Source organism: Hemiscyllium ocellatum, chromosome 12 (assembly GCF_020745735.1).
Source record: "Hemiscyllium ocellatum isolate sHemOce1 chromosome 12, sHemOce1.pat.X.cur, whole genome shotgun sequence".
Lineage (NCBI taxonomy): Eukaryota > Metazoa > Chordata > Chondrichthyes > Orectolobiformes > Hemiscylliidae > Hemiscyllium > Hemiscyllium ocellatum.
Window position 1 is genome coordinate 80,195,313 of NC_083412.1, and position 26,234 is coordinate 80,221,546.

Genomic DNA, 26,234 nt, shown 5'->3' on the forward strand with positions numbered 1-26,234 from the left:
TCTCATTGATAAGCTTGTAGATGACACAGAGATTGGTGGAGTTACAGATAATGAGGAAAGTAGCCAAAGGATACAGCAGGATGTAGATCAGTTGGAAAGTTGGGCACAAAGATGGCAAGATGGCATTTTATCTGGATGAGTGAGAGATGACACGTGTTGGGAGGACAAACACAAAAGTGCACAGTAAATGGTAGGATCCTTATGAGCATCAACACACAACAGGATCTTGAGATTTAAGATCATAGTTCCCTGAAAGTGGCAACACACACAAGCTAAGGGATAAAAGTAGAGTACAGAATGCTTTCCTTTATTGGTCAAGGTGGTGAGTACAAAAGTTGGCAAATTATGTTACAGCTGTATAAGACTTTGGTTAGGCCACATTTGGAGTACAATATTTAGTTCTGGTTGTCACACTATAAAGAAAGATGTGTAAGGTTTGGAGAAGATGCTCAAGAGGCTTACCAGGATGGAATACAGCGTAATCGGTATAAGGAGAGGTTGGAGAAACTTGGATTGTTTTTGTGAAAGCGTCAGAGGCTTGGGATGACCTCACAAGTACATAAACTGGGCTGTACGGTATTAGAACTGGTCCTCCTGGGAGCAGATGCAGTGGAGACGAAGGAATTAGGAATATAGGATGGCGTTTTTACACGGGGCAGGGTGGGAGGAGGTGTAGTCTAGGTAGCTGTGGGAGTCAGTCGGTTTATAGTAAATGTCCGTGTTGATTCGGTCGCCCAGGTTAGAAATGGTAAGAACTAGGAAGGGGAGGGAGGAGTCTGAGATGGTCCAGGTGTACCAACCAGTACCCTTCCACTGACACCCTCCTTCGACTGACTGAACTGGTTCTCACCCTGAACAACTTCTCTTTCTAATCCTCCCAATTCCTCCAAACACCTGGACCGTCTCAGACTCCTCCCTCCTCTTCCTAGACCTTTCCATTTCTATCTTGGGCGACCGAATCAACACGGACATATACTCTCAACCGACTGACTCCCACAGCTACCTAGACTACACCTCCTCCCATCCTGCCCCATGTAAAAACGCCATCCCATATTCCTAATTCCTTCGTCTCCGCCGCATCTGCTCCCAGGAGGATCAGTTCCAATACCGTACAGCCCAGATGGCCTCCTTCTTCAAGGACCGCAGTTTCCCCTCAGACGTGATCGACGATGCCCTCCACCGCATCTCCTCCACTTCCCGCTCCTCCGCCCTTGAGCCCCGCCCCTCCAACCGCCACCAGGATAGAACCCCACTGGTTCTCACCTACCACCTCACCAACCCCCATATACAGCGTATCATCCGCCGTCATTTCCGCCACCTCCAAACGGACCCAGGGATATATTTCCCTCCCCTCCCCTATCAGCGTTCCGAAAAGACCACTCCCTCGTCAGTTCCACACCCCCCACCAACCCAACCTCCACTCCTGGCACCTTCCCCTGCAACCGCAAGAAATGCAAAACTTGCGCCCACACCTCCTCCCTGACTTCTCTCCAAGGCCCCAAAAGATCCTTCCATATCTGCCACAAATTCACCTGCATCTCCACACACATCATCTATTGCATCTGCTGCACCCGATGTGGCCTCCTCTATATTGGGGAGACAGGCCGCCTACTTGCAGAACGTTTCAGAGAATACCTCTGGGACGCCCGTTCCAACCAACCCAACTACCCCGTAGCTCAACACTTTAACTCTCCCTCCCACTCCACCGAAGACATGCAGGTCCTTGGACTCCTCCATCGCCAGACCATAACAACACGACGGTTGGAGGAAGAACGCCTCATCTTCTGCCTAGGAACCCTCCAACCACAAGGGATGAACTCAGATTTCTCCAGTTTCCTCATTTCCCCTCCACCCACCTTGTCTCAGTCGAATCCCTCGAATTCAGCACTGCCTTCCTAACCTGCAATCTTCTTCCTGACCTCTCCGCCCCCACCCCACTCCGGCCTATCACCCTCACCTTGACCTCCCTCCACCTATCGCATCTCCATCTCTCCTCCCCCAAGTCCCTCCTCCCTACCTTTTATCTTAGCCTGCTGGACACACTTTCCTCATTCCTGAAGAAGGGCTTATGCCCGAAACATCGAATCTCCTGTTCCTTGGATGCTGCCTGACCTGCTGCGCTTTTCCAGCAACACGTTTTCAACCCAGGATTAATTCAGGACCTTTGAGTAAAGCCACCACTAGATGGAGTGAATTAGGACGAACAAACCGCAGAGAGAGGCCGGCAACAGGCCTTCCTGACAGTTGAGTGCAACAAGGAATATCACAAACATTACTAAAACAAATCAGGAAATATTAACATTTAAAAACCCAGACTGACAATTAAAATGACATTTAATATTCTGCAAAGCACTCACCTCCAAAAGCTGTCGGAAACTGAGCCATGCTTCCTTCAATTTCAACTAGTCAGCACATGCCTGGAATAGATTAGGAATTATTAGCTGATTGATTAGATACAGTATGTTATACAAGAGATAATAAACTGCAATTCCACCTCACTGACAAAATCAGAGATACAAGGTTCTGCCATGACTCATGATTTGTGCACGATTGAGATTTCTGGAATGTACTGTAAACCCACAACTGAACCATATTTTAAAAAAAGCTTAAAAACAAAAATTTTAGAAATATTGAACAGAGTAGCACCCATGAAGACAGAATCAGTTAACATTTTAGATCAATGACTACAGCAAAGGTACCTCCAACACTCATATGCACATTGCCCTGTCCCTGACCTCTGACCAGTTTGAGATAGATAATACAAGGGTTGTGACTGTCTCCTGAAACACAGACCAGGTAATACTCTCTCTGATGTGTCACAGTCAACCTGTTTTTGGTAAAAAGGAACATTCAAGTCGACAGCACACTTGATTTTTAATAATACAAGGGAAGAAAGCATCAAACTAAAGAGCTTTGGAATAAAACACCACTAGGATATGGTGTAATGATTTCAACATCACCCTTTTATTTTGGAACAAGAATATTCTTCACGAGCACAGTAGAAAATGCATGAAGGGACATGTGTTGCTGGAGAGGATCCTAAATGTAGGATGCAACAAAAACAAATGCTAGGACAAAAATTTGAAGTTGCTTCACCTTTCGCACAGGAAGCCATTGAACACTTGACTGAGAATACACATCACAAATACACAAAACAGTGATGCAACTTACTTGGTGGTGATTATTTTCAATAAACCTGATTGGAAACATCATGAAATTGGTCAGGAGAGACTTCAGACTGGGAATCCTGGCTCAGGTGGAGGTATACTCCCATTGTGCCACAACAGTCCCAATAATTTATCAATGAGTGCATTCGCCTGTCATTAAAACATTTCACTACCTCGATGTCAGCTTAATTGAAATGCTGTTTTGAAGAAAGGCACTGTTGAGATTCAAAGTTAAAATTTCGTATGTATAATGCAGGTGGTTTAATACAGTAGACAACCGCAATTTCCCCCCAGACATGATCGACGATGCCCTCCACCGCATCTCCTCCACTTCCCGCTCCTCCGCCCTTGAGCCCCACCCCTCCAATCACCACCAGGGCAGAACCCCACTGGTCCTCACCTACCACCCAACTAACCTCCACATACATCGTATCATCCATCGTCATTTCCGCCACCTCCAAATGGACCCCACCACCAGAGGTATATTTCCCTCCCCTCCTCTATCAGCGTTCTGAAAAGACCACTCACTCCGTGACTCCCTCATCAGGTCCACACCCCCCCACCAACCCAACCTCCACTCCCGGCACCTTCCCCTGCAACCGCAAGAAATGCAAAACTTGCGCCAACACCTCCCCCCTTACTTCCCTCCAAGGCCCCCAAGGGATCCTTCCATATCCGCCACAAATTCACCTGCATCTCCACACACATCATTTATTGCATCCGCTGCACCCGATGTGGCCTCCTCTATATTGGGGAGACAGGCCGTCTACTTGCGGAACGTTTCAGGGAACACCTCTGGGACGCCCGGACCAACCAACCCAACCACCCCGTGGCTCAACACTTTCACTCCCCCTCCCACATCGCCAAGGACACGCAGGTCCTTGGACTCCTCCATCGCCAGACCATAGCAACACGACGGCTGGAGGAAGAGCGCCTAGGAACTCTCCAACCACAAGGGATGAACCTAGATTTCTCCAGTTTCCTCATTTCCCCTCCCCCCACCTTGTCTCAGTCAAATCCCTCAAACTCAGCACCACCTTCCTAACCTGCAAATCTTCTTCCTGACCTATTCGCCCCCACCCCCAGTCCGGCCTATCACCCTCACCTTGACCTTCTTCCACCTATCGCATTTCCAGTGCCCCTCCCCCAAGTCCCTCCTCCCTACCTTTTATCTTAGCCTGCTGGACACACTCTCCTCATTCCTGAAGGGCTCATGCCCGAAACGTCAATTCTCCTGCTCTTTGGATGCTGCCTGACCTGCTGCACTTTTCCAGCAACACGTTTTCAGACCACAGCACCACCCAGCTTAAGTTGGTTATAATTGATAGGAAGGCAGTACCATTCTTAGAATGAACACTGAGGCACACTAATTTTGTTTACATGATGTTTAGAGCCTTTGATTCATGGATCAAAGCATTCGCAGATTATGACATCATCTATGGACATACGTTATAAGTTTGAAATCTGGGCACTTGTTTATTGCCATCTGACCAACTTTATATCAAATATTTACAAAACAAGGTGGGAATTGGGGATGGCGTTGGGCATAAATTATCAAAAGCTAGCATACAAGTTCAGCAGGTAATAGGGAAGGTAAATGGGATTTTTCAAAAGGAAATCCAGCCTCCAAGAGGGAAGTCTTGGTCAAACTACACAAGGCAGTAGTCAGACCACTGCAGTATTACTGTGAATAGTTTTGGGCCTCTTACGTAAACTAAGGTAGACTGACATTGGTAGAAGTCCAGAGAAGGCTCACTCAGCTGATACCAGTTATGAAGGGACTGCCTGATGACAGGTGGTCGAGTTGGTTGGTCCTGTATTCACTCGCGTTTAGAATTAGGTGCAACCTTCTTGACACATATAAGATTCTTAGGGGACTTGACATGTTAGATGTGGAAAGGGGTTTCCCTTGTTGGAGACTCTGGAACCAGACACAGAATCTCCAAGTAAGGTACCGTGCTTTTAAGGAGAGCTGAGGAGGAATTCCACTTCCTTACTGCAGAGGGCTGTCAAGAAAGGTTAACTTAAGGTGTGGATAGATTTTTAACCCGTAAAGAAATCAAGGATTATGGGGAAAGACAAGAAAGTGGAGGAGTGGAGGATTATCAGATCAGCCATTGAATGTCAGAGCAGACTCAATGGGCTGAATGTCTTTCTTCTGCTCCTACGTAGTAGGCTCTTATGATACTCAAAGGAAGGTCTGATTCAAATATTATTTGTTTTGCCCACCAATCAATATAAACCAGGATGTGATAAAAGGCATGAGGATAATCTCTCTCAAGTGCTCTGAAAATTCAGAAACAAACTTATTTTAAACTTTTGCCTAAATAAATATTTATTTCTAAATATTATCCAAATGCCTGGGCTTGTCATTTATCTATTTTAAAATACTTTACAAGCTACTGAGCCCCTTATTAAAACAAATAATTCTTATAATCAAATAGTCAAAGTTATAGGGCGAAAGTACAAACCATAAGACCAGGAACAATTTTAAGATGGCAAGTTTTTTTTAAAAAAACAGCGAAGAATGGAAATATCATGGCTTGGAGATAAAGGGGCAAAAACACATCAAATAGTCAGGTGTTAAGCAAAGTCTTAACAGAAGACTGGAGAGTCAAAAGCCCAAACTTTGAGGAGCTAATCCAGCAGTCAGGGCCTAAACAAGCGGAGGTGCTGCCACTTCCAGGAAGCAAGCCTGGGGAAATATGGAAGAGATCAGCATGTCAGAAATGGAAAGTTTCAGGAAAGCTGTATAATGTTACAAATTGTGCAAAATCATGGAGGGATTTAAACACAACAACAGAAGGAAGTTTGAGCATTACGTAGAAAGGCAGACATGGAGATCATGATACTATAATCAAAATTGGCACAACACAATCTTTATGGATGAACCGGTGACGACAATCAGAACAGATTTATTGCAAACTGTCACAGTTATTACGTACCTACATGCTAATCACAAAGTGGAATGCTGATTCAACATAATCAAGAGACGGGCTTTACTAACATGACAAAAGCATTTTCTGACTTAACTACACCATTTGTTTCTGGAGAAGTTAGCAGTTATGAAATTGCAAAAAATACACAGGAAGTGTCAGCTCATATTTAGACTTGTTCTGCCATCAATTTTGCTGCATGGTCAATAAATAGCTTATGTCTGCTATCGGATGTGCTGCATGAGAAAGATTTTCCACAACTGAAGCAAAATGCTAAGAGTATATTCTGAAAGGAAGCTGTCCTCTCATGATATAGCTTTTGCTCAAATTTGGCCTCTTTCTGCATCCCAGTAACAAAGGAGCACTTTTCCTTCAGTCTGATTAAAAACAGTGCAGTAGCCAGTTCAAATTTTGGTTTGAAGTTCAGAGATGTGTTTTAAAAAAAAAACCGATTCTGTTAAAATCCAAGGTGTCCAAAAATCAAATAACACTCATGTCTTCTAACATCACATTCATCCACACAAACTTCTGCTTTTACAATACCACCTGAAAGAGTTGATGAAGTGGGATGCTGGAAAAAACACAGCAGGTCAGGCAGCATCTGAGGAACAAGAGAGTTGATGTTTCTGGCTTGACTCTTCATCAGGACTGGGGAGGGGGGGGGGGGGAAGGGGCTGAGAAATAAAAACAGAGGAGTGGAGAGAGGGGAAAGGCCCTGGAATACATGTATATTCTCATAATATTACCATCTATTTTCATATCCTGCTCAAGGTGAGACCATAAGACCATAAGACATAGGAGTGGAAGTAAGGTCATTCGGCCCATCGAGTCCACTCTGCCATTCAATCATGGCTGATGGGCATTTCAACTCCACTTACCCGCATTCTTCCTGTAGCCCTTAATTCCTCGAGACAACAAGAATCTATCAATCTCTGCCTTGAAGACATTTAGCGTCCCGGCCTCCACTGCACTCTGCGGCAATGAATTCCACAGGCCCGCCACTCTCTGGCTGAAGAAATGTCTCCGCATTTCTGTTCTGAATTGACCCCTCTAATTTTAAGACTGTTACCACGGGTCCTAGTCTCCTCACCTAACTGAAAAATTTCCTAGCGCCCACCCTTTCCAAGCCATGTATTATCTTGTACGTCTCTATCAAGTCTCCCCTTAGTCTTCTAAACTCTAATGAACACAATCCTAGAACCCTCAACCGTTCCTCATATATGTTAGACCTACCATTCCAGGGATCATCCATGTGAATCTCCACTGGACACGTTCCAGTGCCAGTATGTCCTTCCTGAGGTGTGGGGACCAAAACTGGACACAGTACTCCAAATGGGGCCTAACCAGAGCTTTATAAAGTCTCAGTAGCACATCACTGCTTTTATATTCCAACCCTCTCGAGATAAGTGACAACATTGCATTCGCTTTCTTAATCACGGACTCAACCTGCATGTTTACCTTTAGAGAATCCTCAACTAGCACTCCCAGATCCCTTTGTAATTTGGCTTTACAAATATTCTCACCATTTAGAAAGTAGTCTATGCTTTTATTCTTTTTGCCAAAGTGCAAGGACTCGCTTTTGCTCACGTTGAATTCCATCAGCCATTTCCTGGACCACTCTCCCAAACTGTATAGATCCTTCTGCAGCCTCCCACTTCCTCAGTACTACCTGCCTGTCCACCTAACTTCGTATCATCGGCAAACTTCGCTAGAATGTCCCCAGTCCCTTCATTCAGATCATTAATACATAACACGAACAGCTGTGGCCCCAACACTGAACCCTACGGGACACCGCTCGTCACTGGCTGCCATTCCAAAAAAGAACCTTTTATCTCAACTCTCTGCCTTCTGTCAGACAGCCAATCCTCAATCTATCCCAGTAGCTCACCTTAGCCGAGGAGGAAGACTATTCACTCACAAACATATATAACACCTCATTGTTCCTGACATGTTTCCGCCATTGTAAAGCAGGCCATTCAACTGACTTCTCAGCAAAAACCTCTCTCATTCCCAGTTTTACCTCAACTTCCTAATTGTAAAATTAGCTTTCAGTTCCAAAAGACAATATTTACATTGAACTTTATGACTACCTACTGTATTATTTCATGTCTGGAACATCAAAAATGACATTTAATTTTTTTTTTAAATGCTAAACTTGAATCCAAAAGAGTTGCAAAGAGTGCAGCAGCTCCACCCAAGTGGAGAAAACTGAAAAAGAAATTCAGAATCCTGCACTTCCAAACTGTATTTTAAAAAGGTTAACTCAGATAAACACGAGGTTGCTGGGATTTAAATTTGATTGTATCTATGACAATTGTTCATCTCAGATGTACTTCACGACATCAACAAATGATCTGAAATTAGGAAACAAAACTATAATACTCAACAGAGGCATATAATTAAACCAGCAAGATATTTATTCCTGCTGTCATCACGTTACACTCCTGCATGGCATGTACATACGGTAACTAATTCACACCCAAAACTGAATTAGTTAACACAAAAGGAAATAAATGCTCTCAATCATACTGAAATGGCAAGCATGGACAGGTTACAGCTATTAAGCCTGTAGAGAGAGAGAGAGAAAAAAGATTCAGCACAATAAGACATTAAGTTTGGACTTAATACATCAACTTTGAGCAAAACTGCATTAAGACAGGTGACAGACTTGAAAATCAAAATGGAGATGGTAGAGAGAAATATTGCTCAAGTGAATTACTATGGCTAAGTGGGTGGGTTGGAAAGGATTGAGGAAAGAGTTAATCAGGGAGAGGATTAATTTCCTTAAAATATCTAGTTGATCAATACATGAAGTAGCTAAAAAAATCCCAAAAATGTCTTGACACAAAGCCATAACACCTCACAAGACATCAGCATTATTGAATTCTCAGGCATATTTTCTAAGAAGTGATAATCCAATACAACCACATTTTGTAGGCTTCAAGGGAAGCAAAAAGCAAGGAGAATCAGCTTCCGTGAGTTGGAAAAGGAGAGAAAGGACAAAATTAAAGTCACCCCAAACATTCTGAAGAAAAGTAAAGAGATTTTAATCAATAAAATTTAAGGTAAATCGGGATATTGTGGCACCCAATATTGGCAAAAAAAGAGTCAGTGTATTCAATGTGTATAAGTTTTCAAAGAAAAAAAGGACATCTGGAGTCTGGACAGCATTTGTTATTCAATCACAAAAACATCATTACTTGCAAGTTAATCTGCTCACCTAAGTGCATTATAAGAAAATAAGAACGTAAGCACGAGGAGCAGGAGTAGACACTCCAGCCCTTCGAGCCTGCTCCACCACTCAATAAGATCATGGCTAATCTTTTCATGAACTAGGCTCCACTAACCAGCGTTTTTACCATATCCCTCAATTCCTTCATTCTTCAAAACCATATCTACCTTGGCTTTAAAAGCAATTACTGAAGCAGCATCAATTAATTCCTTGGGCAAGAAATTGCATCGATTAACAACCCTCTGGGTGAAGAAGTTCCTTCTCAGTTCAGTTCTAAACCTGCTTCCTTTAATCTAGAGGCCATGCCCTCTTGTCTTAGATTCACCTACTAGTGGAAACATCTTATTTCTATTTTATCAATTCCCTTCGTAAATTTACATGTTTCTGAACAATCCCCCTTCATTCTTCTGAATTCCAATGATTATAATCCCAATCTACTCAGTCTCTCCTCAAAGTCAACCCCCTCAACTCCAGAATTAACCTGGTGTACCTCTTTTTCAGCCCCTCCAGTGCCAGTATAGCCTTTCTTAAGTAAAGAAACCAAATCTGCACAAAGTACTCCAGGTGTGGCCTCACCACCACCACCCTGTACAGCTGTAACATTACCTCACTGCTAAAGGGGATGAGGTTAAAAGCAATGAAAGACAAAATTCCATTTGCCTTCCTAATTACTTCCTGGACCTGCAGACCAACCTTCTGTGATTCATGCACAAGGACACCCAGGTCCGCCTGCACAGCAGCATGCTGCAAATTTTTACCACTGAAGTAATAATCTATTTTGCTGTTACTCCTACCAAATGTATGACTTCACGCTGACTAACATTGTATTCCATCTGCGAGACCTTTGCCCACTCACTCAATGTATCTATGTTCCTCCGCAAAGTTTCACAGTCCTCTGCACACTTTGCTCTGCTACTCATCTTAGTGTCATCAGCATGGTTTGACACTGTACACGTGGACCACAACTCCAATCATCTATATAACTTGTAAATAATTGTGGTCCCAATACAGATCCGAGGGACACCACTAGTCACTGACTGCCAGCCAGAATAGTACTCATTTATCCCTACTTTTTGCTTCCTGTCAGTCCTCTATCTACACTAATACTCTACCGCTAACACCATGCATCTTTATCTTATGCAGCAGCCTCATACAGCACCTTGTCAAAGGCCTTTTGGAAATCTAGATACACAACATCCACTGGGGTCCCATGACTATCTTGCTCACAATGTCTTCATAGAATTCAAAAAGATTTGTGAAGCATGACCTGCACTTCATGAACTCGTGCTGCGTCTGTACTTTGGGATGATTTCTTTCAAGATGCCCTGCTATTTCTTCCTTGATAACAGACTCAAGCAGAATGCAAGTTGAACCTTTGGCAGGAAGATTTCTAGTCAAATATCAAGCACTTTGTTGGCTGAACTAATTCACACAAAGTAACTCAAACAAAGTACATTGAAGAAAACCCTCCTGAATGTTACAAGACAAATGGATAAACACAACAGAAATTGAAAATTCTGATTTGCTGAAGCAAAGTAAGAACTGACCAAAACTTCACATGATTGGAACTGTGCAGTTTGTTGCCAACAGAGGGAGCTCAATTTATATAATGTCGCTAACCACTCTAGTTGGCAAATGTTAACTAGCAGAGCAAATGATGCAGTGAGCTCTAAAATTCTCTAACTGTCAAATAGTTGACCAAGCTAGACCGAAAACGGAGTACACTACATCAGTAAGAAAATGAGTAAGAACTTCCACAACATAAACTTTATGTTGCCCACTCATCTCAAACCTCATGCATTTTACCTCAGTTACAAAAATATCTAAGTATCTGCAGCTGAAAACAAAATGCTGAAAATTACAGGAGGTTAGGCAGCATTCATGGCAAAAGAGCAAGCTAACATTGTGAGACTAGATGCCATATCATTACAGCTGATGTGTCATATGGAGGGGACACCATTAATATGATTGGAGGGATGGTAAGTGTGTCAGAGGAGAAAGATTACTGATAAGTGCAGATTAGGTCAATTGAAGCATCGGCAGTAATTTTCTCCTATAACAGTAAAGTGTCTGAAGGTGACTCAACGGAGCAATTCCAATAAAGTTTGACAGGCATATTAGAACATATTACAACAGGCAGGATACCTTTTGAACAACATGCTATGGGCCTTCATTAATACATTATCAAACAAAATAAATTATTAATTGCATAAAGAGGTATTAGGCATTTGCTTGAAGGCTTGGTTAAAATTCACAAATTCTGAGGAAACATGTTACAGAGGAAGAAACTGAGGTGCAAGATGTTTTGGGAGGAAATTCCAGAACAAATTGCAGGGGCCCAAGCAGCTGAAGGGGTAGTCACCAAGGGGAGAGCAATTTTAAAAAAAACTTTTGAGATTACATACAAGCCCATAATTGGAAAAACACATATGGGAAGGTTGGGAATTGGAATTGATTATAGACAGGGAGAGCCAAAAGAAAAGTAGAGATTTGAAAACCAGAAATAAACTTGGAAAATTGAGGTCTTGTTTAACCAGAGTCAAAGAGCATAGTGATGCTGACGAAGAAGTTTGAGAGAGTTCAGCAGCAGAGCGCTGTATTGCCTAATATCCAAAGTTGACATATGGTAGAATGGGGAGGCCAGCCAGGACTATATTAGACAAAATCAAGTCTGGAGGTAACAAAGGCATGGTCAACTATTTCAGCAGTTCAACCAAGACAGCTGTACAGTGGTGGTGCCAGAGGTACAGATAAGTAGTTTAACAATGTGTCATGGACCAGGCCAGACCCCCTGCAGACATTTCAAGAAAGAAGCCCAGATCCAAACTGAGTGAGCTGTTTCAAACAGATGCAAAGCGGATATTCCAGGAGTGACGCAGATGGCCTAACCACTTAGTTTTAAACAAAACAGAATTTATTTGCAAGATTGCTGAATGAAACACAAACAAGAGAAGAGAATAACTTAACTTATCCAATGACCCAGATCACCCAAACTTAATGCTGTGCCAAATACTTGCAATAATCCCCATAAAACCTCTTGGCAAAAAAGATAAAATCAAACACAGGGTCGTATAGGAGACATGTCAGACAGAGGGAAGATCAGCACTGACCTGCTTCTTTGGGCACAGCAGCTTCACAACTCTGCCTGCTAAAACCAAACCAATCCAGAGAGAAACTGAGCTGGGAGAACTGATCACTCCCCTTTCATTGTCCAAGTGTTTCTTTTCCAAACTTGAAGCCTTTTCCCCAAGGCGGTATATGTTAGCAATAAACAAATTGACCCTAAAACCCTTCAAACCTAGACTTTTCTGAATCGCTGCTTTTATGACCTCTCTAGAAAACAAAAAGCGAAGAATAGCATAACCTGGTTAAGGGAGAAGCATAGTCACAAATGACACAATCAGATATCAGCCTCCGATAACATAATGGTCACAGTCTGACTCAGCCTCAGTCCCCAGGGAGTGAGCAGGTGGTGAAGGAATGGAGTTTTTCACAGGGATCAAAGGCAATCTATTCAGAGTTAACACAGTTAAGGAGGTTGCTCAGTCAATTGGCTCTCTAAACAAATCCAGTTAGCTCTATTCACACAATCCTTTCAATTTTATACCATTCAAGTGCAGGTTATTTGGCATTTTTGATCATTTCCACATCCATCAGTTGTAGATCGAGTATTCCAGTGCATTAATACTCCAAGTCTAAAGAAAAGGTCTCTCTCATATTTACTCTGAATCATTTCCTCAGCAGGTGACAGCAACAGCTTTCCCCTTTTCTTCAAACATCCACAAATGTGCATCATTTTAAGTTTGAAAGCTGGAAAAAACTGCAGATAAGACCATAACTCATAGGGGCCGCAATTAGGCCATTCAGCCTATAGAGTCTGCTGCACCGTTCAATCATGGGTGATAAGTTTCTCAAACCCATTCTTCCACGTTTTCCTGTAATCCTTGATCCCCTTGATAATCAAGAACCTATCTCAGTCTTAAATACACTCAATGACCTGGCCTTCTGTGGCAATGAATTCCATAGATTCACCACACACTGGCTGAAGACATTTCTCCTCATCTCCATTCTAAAAAGGGTGCCCCTTAACTCTAAGGCTGTGCCCTCGGGTCCTAGTCTGCCCTACCAATTGAAACATCTTCCTGACATTTACTGTCCAGGCTACGCAGAATTGTTTAAGCATCAAACAGATCCCTCTCATCCTTCTAAACTCAGAGTATAGATCTGGAGACCTCAAATATTCTTCACATGTTAAGCTTTTCATTTCTGGGACCATTCTCATGAACGTCCTCTGAATACGTTCCAGGGCTAATACATTGTAAGGTGTGGGGCCCAAACCTGCACATAATACTCCAAATGTGGTCTGACCAGAGCCTTATAGAGCCTCAGAAGTACATTCCTGCTTTTATATTCAAGTCCACAAATTGCATTTGCCTTCCTAACTACTGACTCAACCTGCAGGTTGACCTCGAGAGAATCCTGGACGAGAACTCCCAAGTCTCTCTGCACTTCAGACTTCTGAATTTTCTCTTAAATTTAGAAAATTGTACATGCCTCTAGTTACTAAGATGTGGGTGTACCTTTAAGAGAGTGAAGGACTTGGCAAGTACATGGAGTGCTGGAGAATTTACAAAGTAACATTTGATTCAGAATAGCAAAGTTGAGTTGCTATGACACAAAACTACAAAATCAAATTCGGCCCATCAGGTTAAATTATATCAAACTCCAATCCAATTCAAATTGAGTATATTGACAATCTTAAAAGCCAATGACACAATCCAATGCTTTGGGGGTATAAGACAAGGGGAAATTGAACACTTGAGAGGAGAACTGACAAGCCGAGCATGTAAACAGACTGCCTGAAAAATAGCTGTCTTCAAAGTACCTTTTCAAATCAGTAACCTGTGACACAAACTCCTAAGAAAAAGAAACAACGACACAGGAAGATCCGAATAGAAGAACAAAAGCTGCCTGGTTTTGAGATAAGAAGTGTGGTTTTGTAAATCTTGGTGGGGAGTTTTATCTGACTAGTATTATAGAAGGGAAGGTAACAGATAGGTTAGAGTAGGGAATGGTAAATAGTTGTTACTTCTGTTATACTTTAAGAAATAAAGTTGTTAAATTTTACTTTGATCAGTTCTTGGCCACTCAAATTTTTACAAGTTACTGCACTGGATAAATCACTGCTGTGTTGCTGGTTTTAAATTAAGCAGGAAGGTTCACCTCATTTCATAATCCTCTATTCTTCAGAATGACAAAGCATATAACGTATGAGCATGTAGGGAAAGAGTTAGGTTTTCGGTTGTGTGAGACAAAAGCTCAGCTAGCATAACTTGGATCAGGTAAGAATTTGCAGTACACAATGTGGTGCTGGAGGCAAGGGTAGTGGGTTGATGAGGTGAACAAACATTCCCTATGTAAAGTTGAAAAATGTGGTGCTGGAAAAACACAGCAGGCCAGGCAGCATCCGAGGAGCAGGAGAATCGACGTTTCGGGCATAAGCCCTTCTTCAGGAATCTATGTAAAGTCCCTATGTAATGTCAGTTAACAAGGTTAAGAACATACACAGTGTAGTGCCAGCTGGCTTAATGATTAGATTAGATTACTTACAGTGTGGAAGCAGGCCCTTCGGCCCAACATGTCCACACCAACCCTCCGAAGAGCAACCCACCCAGACCCATTTCCCTACATTTACCCCTTCACCTAACACTACGGGCAATTTAGCATGGCCAATTCACCTAACCTGCACATTTTTGGAGTGTGGGAGGAAGCCGGAGCACCCGGAGAAAACCCACGCAAATACGGGGAGAATGTGCAAACTCCACGCAGACAGTTGCCTGATGCGGGAATTGAACTTGGGTCTCTGGCACTAAGGCAGCAGTGCTAACCACTGTGCCACCGGGCCACCCATTCTTTCCTGTTTATGCTCGCTGATTCTAACGGTCACCCAATCAATATGGATGTTGCCTTATTTGGAAGCTGCTCCCTGTAAGTGGATTCTTAATTCCTTAAGAATCTGCTGTTCTGAGAAGACTGAAAACTCATGTCTGTGTACATAGGTGATCGTTCTCTCTCCCTCCGGAGCCCAGAATAAAGGTGAAGGCGGTAAAGCCATATTGTGTCTCGGTTTGCTTCAACTGATATGCGACAACACTACCAAAGTGCAGAACCTCATACTTTCCCACGTTGTACTCCATCTGCCAATTCTTTGCCCACTTGTCTAAATCCTTCTACAGCCTCCCCACCTCCTCAATGCTACCTGTCCCTCTACCTCTCTTGGTATCATCTGCAAGCTTAGCCAGAATGCCCTCAGTTCCTCTACCTGGATCATGAATGCTTTATGCAAAGTTGTGTCCCAACACCGAGCCTTGCAGAATACAGCCTTGCAGCTGTCATCCTGAGAAAGACTCTTTTATCCCCACACTCTGCTTTCTGCCAGACAGTCAGGCTTCTACCCATGCTAGCATCCTGTGTCTAGAATCATGGGCCCCATCTTACTCAGTACAGCACCTTGCCGAAGGCCTTCTTGAAGTCCAGGTAGATAATATTCATTGGCTCTCCTTGGTCTAACCTGCTCGTTATTTCCTAAAAAGAAATCTAGCAGATTTGTCAGGTATGACCAATCCTTGATAAAACCATGTTGACTTTGCCCTATTTTACCATACACTTCCAAGCATTCAGAGATCTCATTCATTTAAGGAGATCTCAGCTATCTGTAAGAATAATGGGGTGGTTATGGTAGGGGATTTTAACTTTCCAAACATCGACTGGGACTGCCATTGTGTTAAAGGTTTAGATGGAGAGGAACTTGTTAAGTGCGTACAAGACAATTTTCTGATTCAGTATGAGGATATACCCACAAGAGAAGGTGCAAAACTTGACCTACTCTTGGGAAATAAGGCAGGGCAGGTGGCTGAGGTGTCAGTGGAATAGCACTTAGGAGCCAGCAACCATAATTCTATTAGTTTTAACATAGTGATGGGAAAGGATAGACCAGATCCAAAAGTGGAAGTTCTAAATTGGAGAAAGGCCAATTTTGACGGTTTTAGGCAAGAACTGTCAAAAGCTGACTGAGGGCAGAGGTTCGCAGGTAAAGGGACGGCTGGAAAATGGGAAGCCTTCAGAAAAGAGATAACGAGAATCCAGAGAAAGTATATTCCTGTTAGGGTAAAAGGAAAGGCTGGTAGGTATAGGGAATGCAGGATGACTAAAGAAATTGAGGGTTTGGTTAAGAAAAAGGAAGCAAGCATATGTAAATTATAGACAGGATAGATCGAGTGAATCCTTAAAAGAGTATAAAGGAAGTAGGAGTATTCTTAAGAGGGAAATCAGGAGGGCAAAACGGGGTCATGAGATAGCTTTGGCAAATAGAGTTAAAGAGAATCCAAAAGGTTTTTACAAATACATCAAGGACAAAAGGGTAATTAGAGAGAGAGAGAGAGAGAGAGAGAGAGAGAGAGAGAGAGAGAGAGAGAGAGAGAGAGAGTAGGGCCCCTCAAAGATCAGCAAGGCGGACTTTGTGTGGAGCCGCAGAAAATGGGGGAGATTCTAAATGAGTATTTTGCATCATATTTACTGTGGAAAAGGATATGGAAGATAGAGACTGTAGGGAATTAGATGGTGACATCTTGCAAAATGTCCAGATTACAGAGGAGGAAGTGCTGGATGTCTTGCAACAGTTAAAGGTGGATAAATCCCCAAGACCTGATCAGGTGTACCGTAGAAGTCTGTGGGAAGCTAGATAAATGATTGCTGGACCTCTTGCTGAGATATTTGTATCATCGATAGTCACAGATGAGGTGCCGGAAGACTGGAGGTTGGCTAACATGGTGCCACTGTTTAAGAAGGGTGGTAAGGGCAAGCCAGGGAACTATAGACCGGTGAGCCTGACGTCAGTGGTGGGCAAGTTGTTGGAGGGAATCCTGAGGGACAGGACGTACATGTATTTGGAAAGGCAAGGACTGATTAGAGATAGTCAACATGGCTTTGTGTGTGGGAAATCACGTCTCACAAACTTGATTGAATTTTTTGAAGAAGTAACAAAGAGGATTGATGAGGGCAGAGCAGTAGACGTGATCTATGTGGACTTCAGTAAGGCGTTCAACAAGGTTCCCCATGGGAGACTGGTTAGCAAGGCTATATCTCATGGAATACAGGGAGAACTAGCCAATTAGATACAGAACTGGTTCAAAGGTAGATGACAGGGTGGTGGTGGAGGGTTGCTTTTCAGACTGGAGGCCTGTGACCAGTGGAGCGCCACAAGGATCGGTGCTGGGTCCTCTACTTTTTGTCATTTACATAAATGATCTGGATGCGAGCAGAAGAGGTACACAGTTAGTAAGTTTGCAGATTACACCAAAATATGAGGTGTAGTGAACAGAAGAGGTTACCTCAGATTACAACAAGATCTTGACTAGATGGGCCAATGGGCTGAGAAGTGGCAGATGGAGTTTAATTCAGATAAATGAGAGGTGCTGCATTTGGGAAAGCAAATCTTAGCAGGTCTTATACAACAGGACTTAGGGAGTGTTGCTGCACAAAGAGACCTTGGAGTGCAGGTTCATAGCTCCTTGAAAGTGGAGGGGAGTTGCAGGTAGATAGGATAGTGAAGAAGGCGTTTGGTATGCTTTCCTTTATTGGTCAGAGTATTGAGTACAGGAGTTGGGACTTCATGTTGCGGCTGTACAGGACATTGGTTAGACCACCGTTGGAATATTGCTTGCAATTCTGGTCTCCTTCCTATCGGAAAGATGTTGTGAAACTTGCAAGGGTTCAGAAAAGATTTACAAGGATGTTATCAGGGTTGGAGGATCTGAGCTATGGGGGAGGCTGAACAGGCTGGGGCTGTTTTCCCTGGAGAATCAGAGGCTGAGGGGTGACCTGATAGAGGTTTACAAAATCATGAGGGGCATAGATAGGATAAATAGGCAAAGTCTTTTCCCTGGGGTGGGGGAGTCCAGAACTAAAGGGCATAGGTTTAGGGTGAAAGGGGAAAGATAAAAAAAAAGACTTAAAGGGGCAACATTTTCACACAGAGGGTGGTACGTGTATGCAAACTGCAGAGTAAATTCAATCATATTATGACCAGTGCCTAAGGGTTCCTTCACCTCAAGCCTGTTGCCTGGCTCCACTACCAGCCACACCAAAAAGCCATTCCATAGACATTCCACAAATTCCTTTTCTTGCTATCCACTGCCAACCTGATTTTCCCAGCCCAACTGCATATTCAAATCCCCCATGATCACTGAAACTTGGCATTTCCGATACATCTTTTGTCTCGGTGTATCTTGCACCCCTGCTCCTGACTTGTTTGGAGGCCTGCACATAACTTTCAACTTTTTTTGACAAAAACTTTTGCAGTTTCTCAATTCTACCCACACAGATACTACACCATCTGCCCTTACTTCATTTATTATTGAGTTAATTTGCTGTAAATCAGAAACAAAAACAAAAATTGCTGGAAATGCTCAGCAGGTCTGGCCACATCCGTAGACAGAAATCACAGAATAAAAGTTTCGGGTCTAGTGACCAACCTCAGAAATTCCCCAGCTCACAAATCTACCTCAAATCCTTCCTGAGCCCAAGTCCATCAGACTCACCTCCAATTCCACCGATGTGTTTCCACTAACAATTACCCCTCACGTTAGCTGATATTAATGGATCTCCAAGGTGCTGTCACTCTCTTCCTTCAAATCTGCCATCACTCGTTTCCTCAAATAGAAACATTCCTCTACTTGCTTCAGTCTTCAGAACTACTGTCCCATTTTCAACACCCTTTCCTCTCCAAGGTCAGTTAACATGTCAAGACACCCTTAACAGCCCATCTTGCCCACTCCATGGTCAAATTCCTCAATTTTCAGTCAAAGAATAATGACATTTAAACGACTACCCTCCCTGGTTTGGGGACTCCATCATTTTATTAAGCTTGATGTCCTCTCCAGAATTGCCAAAAGTCAGGCCCGCAAGTTCACTGACAGCACCCAGCTTAAACTCACCACAACCTTTGCCACTGTCAAGTAGTCAAACATCCAAAGTTGAACAAACAGAAACTTGTTCCAATTGAACATAGAGGTTGCCAAAGCTAAAGCCTTCATTCCTTGTTTCATACTTAGCTCCCAAGCCACAAAACTATTCCCTTCTCTGACAAATAAACAAAATGGACCCAAAACATTCTCAAACTTGGTGTCAGTTTTATCCCAGAAATGAACTTTTAGTGACTTGTCCATCATCACCTCTACCGCCTACTTAAACCTCCAAACATTTATTGCCTGACAGCAGCATGTCTCAGTGCATCGATGCTGCAACTCCTGTCCATGCCTTTGTTACCACGAGACCTGCTTACCCAAGTCATAAACTAGCATTAGCGGAGTGTTGTCAGTGTACATGTGCAACTATTGCCAGACAATGTTGCACAAAGGGAGTATGCAATTGAGAAATGGAAGGGGATCAAGGTTAGATCCTTATCTGACGCCATTGAAAATAGTGCAGGAAGCGAAAGGAAGCTATTGAAGGTGATTTGTTGGATAATACTGGATGGTTAAGTGTTTTATCTGGAGATTACAGTTCCAAATGTAAAAGTGCAAAAGAAAGGGATGGCATGATAAACCATGTCAAAAGGACAAGGAGGAGTAATTTACCTTGGTCTCAATCATTCAGATCACCCAAAATTCTGCTGCACAAGTCCCACTCAATCACCCTCGTGCTTGCGAATCTCAACAGGACACAAGTCAAGCCACGTCTCAAATGTAAAATCCTCATCCTTATTTACACAACTCTCCATTTCTCCATATCTCCAATTTCTTTCAGCACCTGGTCCTGCATTGCAAATTTACCCTCATGAATATGCCCAATTTTAAATTGCTGCATTACTCATGACCATATCACAGCTGATTAAAATACAAGCTCTGTAACTTCTTCCCTAAACCTCTTAGCCCCGTGCGATATTCCCAAGTCTTACCTCTGTTACTAAGTTTGTGCTTGTCTGCACTGTACCTCCTCAAAGTGCATCCAATTGTGTCTGCAAAACTGTGGAGCACCTTTGGATACTGAACAATATTAAAAACGTGACATAACTACCGTTGAGATGCCAAATTGAATTTGCACTTAATTAATCGCAGACAGAGCTATGGAAAGTTACAAAGAGCTTCAATGCTCCAGGAAAGAGAAAGGGTGAGGAAGGAAACTTGCTCGAGTTCCGGTTTACAAGTGCCAATGAGATCCATTGGCAATATGCACACATGGACAGAATGGGGATTCAGTACTTAGTTAACAAGGCCAACAATACTGGCCTGTTAGGGCCATTTCAGTACAGAGCAGATTCCACAGCTCACAGAGTAAGAGGATGCAAACTGACAAAGGTTAGAAAAACATTCAGAAAAGGCGAGTGAATTCACAAGTCATGTTCCCTATCCCCTTCATCAGCCAACTAATTACAATGCAGTGTGAACTTAATTGTTTGGAAAGCAATATTTATGGTTCAGTAAAATATGCTGATAACCATTTGGTTATCAGATCAGATATTTCCTCAGGAGGCAGAGCTAACACAGAGCAAGCTAATTACGTATCTTGGTGAAATATACTGCTGTAGCCAAACTGCATTTGACATTTTTGATCAACAGTTTCTATTCTATGTTGCAAGCTGCACACAAATGAAGCACTTGACTCAGGTTGTACACAAAAACAAAATGAAATAGATGATGGAAATTGCTCAGTGCAAGTTTGCCTGTGATTGAAAGCATTTGCGATTCAGTTTGTGTCTGCAAAGTCAGTGTCCGCTGGCAAAAATGACTATCAAATTCAGCCATAATTGTAAAGCTGATCTCAGGAACCGAAGAGTGAACAAATGACAATAACTTCAGTCTGACTAGCATTTTGCAAAAAAGTCATGCTCAAAGGATTTCCACAACAGCTCAACATTTTTGTTTAAAGATTCCAAGCAAACAGCACAAGTGCGCCATGAATCTGAATTGTGAACACAAACTATCCCTCCGTGGCATAGTAACAATGTGGCAGTGAGATGGATTTGCGATTTTGCTGCATAATACTTGCTTAATACCAATGTAGAAAGGCACTGGATTGTCATCCAAGTTTGTAGGATTTTAATCACATCAACGTTTCTGAACCAACTGACTGGAGTGCAACTTGTTTACAAACTGTGCAAGCAACACTTACGAAACAGCCAAACATTGAAAGGGAGGAAATAAAAAAATTTCATTGATGCTCAAATATATGATTTGGAGATGCCCGTACTGGACTGGGGTGTACAAAGTTAAAAATCACGCAACACCAGGTTATAATCCAACAGGTTTAACTGGAAGCTCCAGGTTTTGTAATGCTGCTCCTTCATCAGGTGGTTGTTGACAACAACCACCTGATGAAGGAGCGTCGCTCCGAAAGCTAGAGCTTCCAATTAAACCTGTTGGACTATAACCTGGTGCTGTGTGATTTTTTTTAGCTCAAATACGTTTTGAGTGAGATCATAATTCAGACTTTGCTCTAATTGTTTTCATAAACTTGTCACTTAGAATATTTGGTTAACAGATCCTTTCCCTGACCACTCAAGCACACTTCCTGGTGATTTCACCAAAGACAAAAGCAGACATCTGTGACCATCTGTCTCCAGATGAATACTTCCAACATATTCATAGCAACATTGGATAGAAAACAAACTGCACAAGTTTCCTCCAAGATCTAAATATACCAAAGAGCGTGAAAAAAAATCATTTTTTTAAAAAATTATGACACGTGGGCAGCAAAGGCAAGGCCAATGAGGTCTTCTAATTGCCCTTAAAAGGTAGTCATGAGCAGTCTTCTTAAACTAACGTATCCCACAATGGCATATGAACACCTCGAACATGAAGTCAAGCATGGTCATTTGTTTTCGGGTCTGCGCTATCATCCCTTGGATGTTAGTGTCAGGATTTTTAGGCATATATAACCACAAAATACATACTTCAATGACTGTAGCCATCCTAACAGTCCTGAGTCTCAACCAACTCTTCAAAATTAGCATTACCTAGTGCCAATTTCCTACCTTTTTCCATACCCTTGCATATTATTTCTACCTAAATAACCATTCAACCGCCTCTTGAATGTCTCAGTTGCATCTGCATTCACTGCACTCCCATGGCAATCCCTAACTACACGCTGAGAGAAAAAAAATTCTCATTTTGCATTTATTGTTTTGCAAACCAATTTAAATCTATAAAATTTCCCTCCTCTTAAAACACTTTTGGTGTTGTCACCTCAACTCTGGGTTGCCATCACAGGAAGCAGGTCCAAACAGTAAAGCTCTCTCACCCCCCCATGTCCTGGTGCCAGTGCCCTTTGCACCAGAACCCATTTCTCACACACCAACCTTTGAACCACGTGTTTACCTCTCTAATTCTATCCCTGTGGCAATTTTCATGCTTCTCTGAGAGCAACCCTAAGATGACTAAATTATGGTTCTGCTTTCTAATTTAGCCCCAAATGCTCATAACCCCTCAGCACAACTTCTTTCCTTATCCTATCTTTGCTGTTGACACTTAATTGGATCCTTCCCACTCCAAGGACCCTATCAGCCTTGAATAGATGTCCTTAACCTTGGCACACAGTGTATAAAATACAGACTTCAGTCTTTCCACAAATAACAGTGTCCATTCCCCCATTACTACTGCATATCTCTTTTGATCCCCTCTCTTGAATGATACTCTGTGCAAGTGTACTTTGGTCAGTTCTCTCACCCTCCCTGCAGTCTGTGTTTGTCTGCACCTTGAGTAACAACCCCACACCTATGAGATAAAGCACAGGCTGAGGCTCCTCCAAAGCTTAATTCTGGATCCAGATACGTGCCTCACTCAGTGCCATAGCCTTCTATCTCCAACCATGCATCAAATTTGAATAATTATTGTTTGGGGTGCGTCTATCTCCTGAAACCCAGTGTCCAGGTAATTCTCCTTGTGTTTCAGTGTTGCTGATCATCAATCCCAAGGCAAATTTTCTTGAGCAGCCAAAACTTGCTAAAGATACGGTCACCAAAAATCACATGAGCATCCATCAGCTCCCACATACTCAGGGGTAGACAACAGTGGCATTAATCGCTGGACTATTAATCCAGAGAGTCTAAAATGCGGCTCTGGAAAAGCACAGCTGGTCAAACAGCATCCAGGGAGCAGGAGAGTCTGCATTTTGAGCATAAGTTTTTCATCAGGAATATGGAGGGGGCCCAAGAGATAACTTGGCAGAGGGAGCGATGGAGTGGATAGGTGGAAAGGTCGATGGACAGGTAGGACAGTTCAAAAGGAGGTGCCGAGTTGAAGGACCGGATCTGGGATAAGATTGGGTTTGGCGGGGGAGGGGGGGGGGGGGGGGGGGGGGGGGGGGGGGGGGGTGGAGAGGAGGAGGACTGCATATCAGGAAACTGCTGTTAAGGGCGTCACGGTAGCACAGTGGTTAGCAGTGCAGGGAGTGGGGGGTGGGTTGGTGGGGAATACGGACCTAACAAGGGAGAGACAGAGGGAATGGTCTCTGTTGAATGCTGAAAGGGGGAGGGAGGGAAATCTCTCTCTGGTGGTGGGGTCTGACTGTAGGTGGCAAAAATGGCAGAGGATGATGCATTCTATCCTAGTTGCTGTTGGAGGAGGATGAGGAGTGTTGGAGTGCATTGCTGACCACATGGGAAGGAAAATTGAAATCCTTGAAGTAGGAGGCCATCTGGGATGACCTGAAGTGGAACTGATCCTTCTTGGAGCAGATGCGGTGGAGGCAGAGGAATTGGGAGTAACGGTAGTGTTTTCACAGGAGGGGAGGCATGGGGAAGTGGGAGAAGATCTAGTCCAAGTAGCTGTTGGAGTCTGAGTTTGAAGTAGATGCCCATGTTGAGCTGGTCATCAGAAATTGAGATGGAGGGGTCCAGGAAGGGGAGGGAGGTGTCGGAGATGGCCCAGTTGAACTTGACGTCAGAGTGGAAAGTGTTCATGAAGTTGATGAACTGGGAGCATGAGGTTGCACACAGACGGACAGAGCGTCAATCATCGATGTAGCAGAGGAAAAGGTGGATAATGGTGCCAGCGTAACTGCAGAGGATTGGCTGTTTCACGTACCCGACGACAAGGCAGAAGTGCATGATTTGAATTCTGTCATGGCAGATAGTGAAATATGAATTCAATAAAAATCTGGAATTAAGAGACTAATGATCACCATGAATATATTGCCAATTATTGCCAAAACGCCCACCTTGTTCACTCATGTCTTTCAGGGAAAGAAAGTGCTGTCCTTAACTAGTCTGGCATATATGTGACTCCAGATCCATAGTATACAGGTTGATTCTTAACTGCCCTCGCCAGTACACCGTCATCCCATGAATCAAAAAGACAGGTGCAACACATTCTACAGTCTGGTCTGCTGTAATGTGGGAACTGCATTCTCATGCAACCAAGTGTTATACACAATAGAAATAATGGGGCTAATGGGGAAAAAAAAAAGAGTTGGGGCACACCACAAAACTAATCAATAAAAAAATCAAAACAATAATGGAAGTTACCCTAGCACAAAACAATAGAACATTCTAAGTAAATGTTACAATCATGTATTTTAATCAAATAAATTCAACACTTTAAAGGGGTTTCTGAGTTTGCTGAATTACAGTACTGTGTTAAGACAGGGGGTGAGGGTCATGATTAACATCATTACTGTCAATGCAGTGCTGGGTGCAGAGTTACAACAAAATAAAATATTTAGCCCAGAAGTGGCTGACTGGTTCATTGTCCTCAGACTGTTTGGGAGTTGGCTTAAAAAAGGCATCTAGTTTTTGCTGTCTTACCATCTTTCTTCTTTCATGAAGAAGCTGTTCATAGGCTGCCAGATAAGACTTTATGCAACAAACTGCTATCCTGCTGAATTCAACATTGTAGTCATTGTCTAAGAGCTGCAACAGCTGTTCAATTTCCCTCAGGGTAGAAGACAAAAAAAGAGAAGTGGAAAGTTCTTGTGGGTGCTGCATCCATGACTTCGTAGTCTTCACCTCGAGCTTCAATTTCCCCCGCAGCAACAAATTCTTCAAATCCAACATGCTTCGCAAGAGTGACACAATGTTCTTCGATCGCTAGAAGCTCCTCTGATGGTTCAGCGCTTTTAAAAATCATGAAAAAAATCTGGGAGAAGCTTCCGCCAAACTGCATGTAAGCAGTCCTTAATGACAGGAGAATGACCTGCATTCAATGAATTTAGATTTTAAATATTTTGTGAATTTTCTAACTGGACTTACCAACTCTAACCATATCTGCTGACTTAAACTACTTCTCATACAGCTGAGCAAATATCGAGTTCTTCCTCACTTAAATATTTCCCTTCTAGCCATCCCTGAGATCCCATTTGTCTGTGTTTGGACTCTCTTTTCCTCAACACCAATGTGATATAATTGCCAAATAATTTCCTTTCTTTCTTCCCTTACTTGTGCGTAGTGATCCTTCAACTTTAATGTTTTCGATCTATGCTTCAATTCTATTTGCTTCGACTCAGACTTCACTTCCTCCTCCTTTCTTTACGCTGAATTTTATATTTCGCACAAGCTTTTCCAACTCATATCCTCGGCAACCCTTCTGATCTGGTCCTTTCCCATGGCTTCCCTAAGGTTTTGAGCACCGATTACCTTATTACCTGCACACTTTACTCATCTTTGATGGAAATATTTTCCTCACTGATGCATAAAAAAGGGCCTCTCCAGTTCTCAGCAACATCCATGGACCTTCAATCCACCCATCACATTACTTCAGCCACAAATCAACACCCTTAGCTGATTCCCTTGTCTGATTCTGACCTGCTTCTTTCTCAGCAAAATCACTCACCACTTCCGAACCCTAATTATCCCATGTTAGAGCTTCCACGTTGCTCCTAATACATGACACTCATTTGTTCGTG

At 42.9% G+C, this 26,234-nt stretch overlaps 1 protein-coding gene across 2 annotated transcripts in view; it reads right to left on the bottom strand.

Annotated features, from left to right (window-relative positions):
- Nucleotides 1–26,234, bottom strand: part of itsn1 (intersectin 1 (SH3 domain protein)) — a 195,047-nt gene that overhangs the window by 138,481 nt on the left and 30,332 nt on the right. For both annotated transcript variants that reach the window (XM_060833763.1, XM_060833762.1), the window contains exon 2: nucleotides 2,358–2,417. In XM_060833763.1, the coding sequence (XP_060689746.1) occupies nucleotides 2,358–2,385 (28 nt within the window). In that variant the 5' untranslated portion in view covers nucleotides 2,386–2,417. The remainder of the gene's footprint in view (nucleotides 1–2,357; nucleotides 2,418–26,234) is intronic.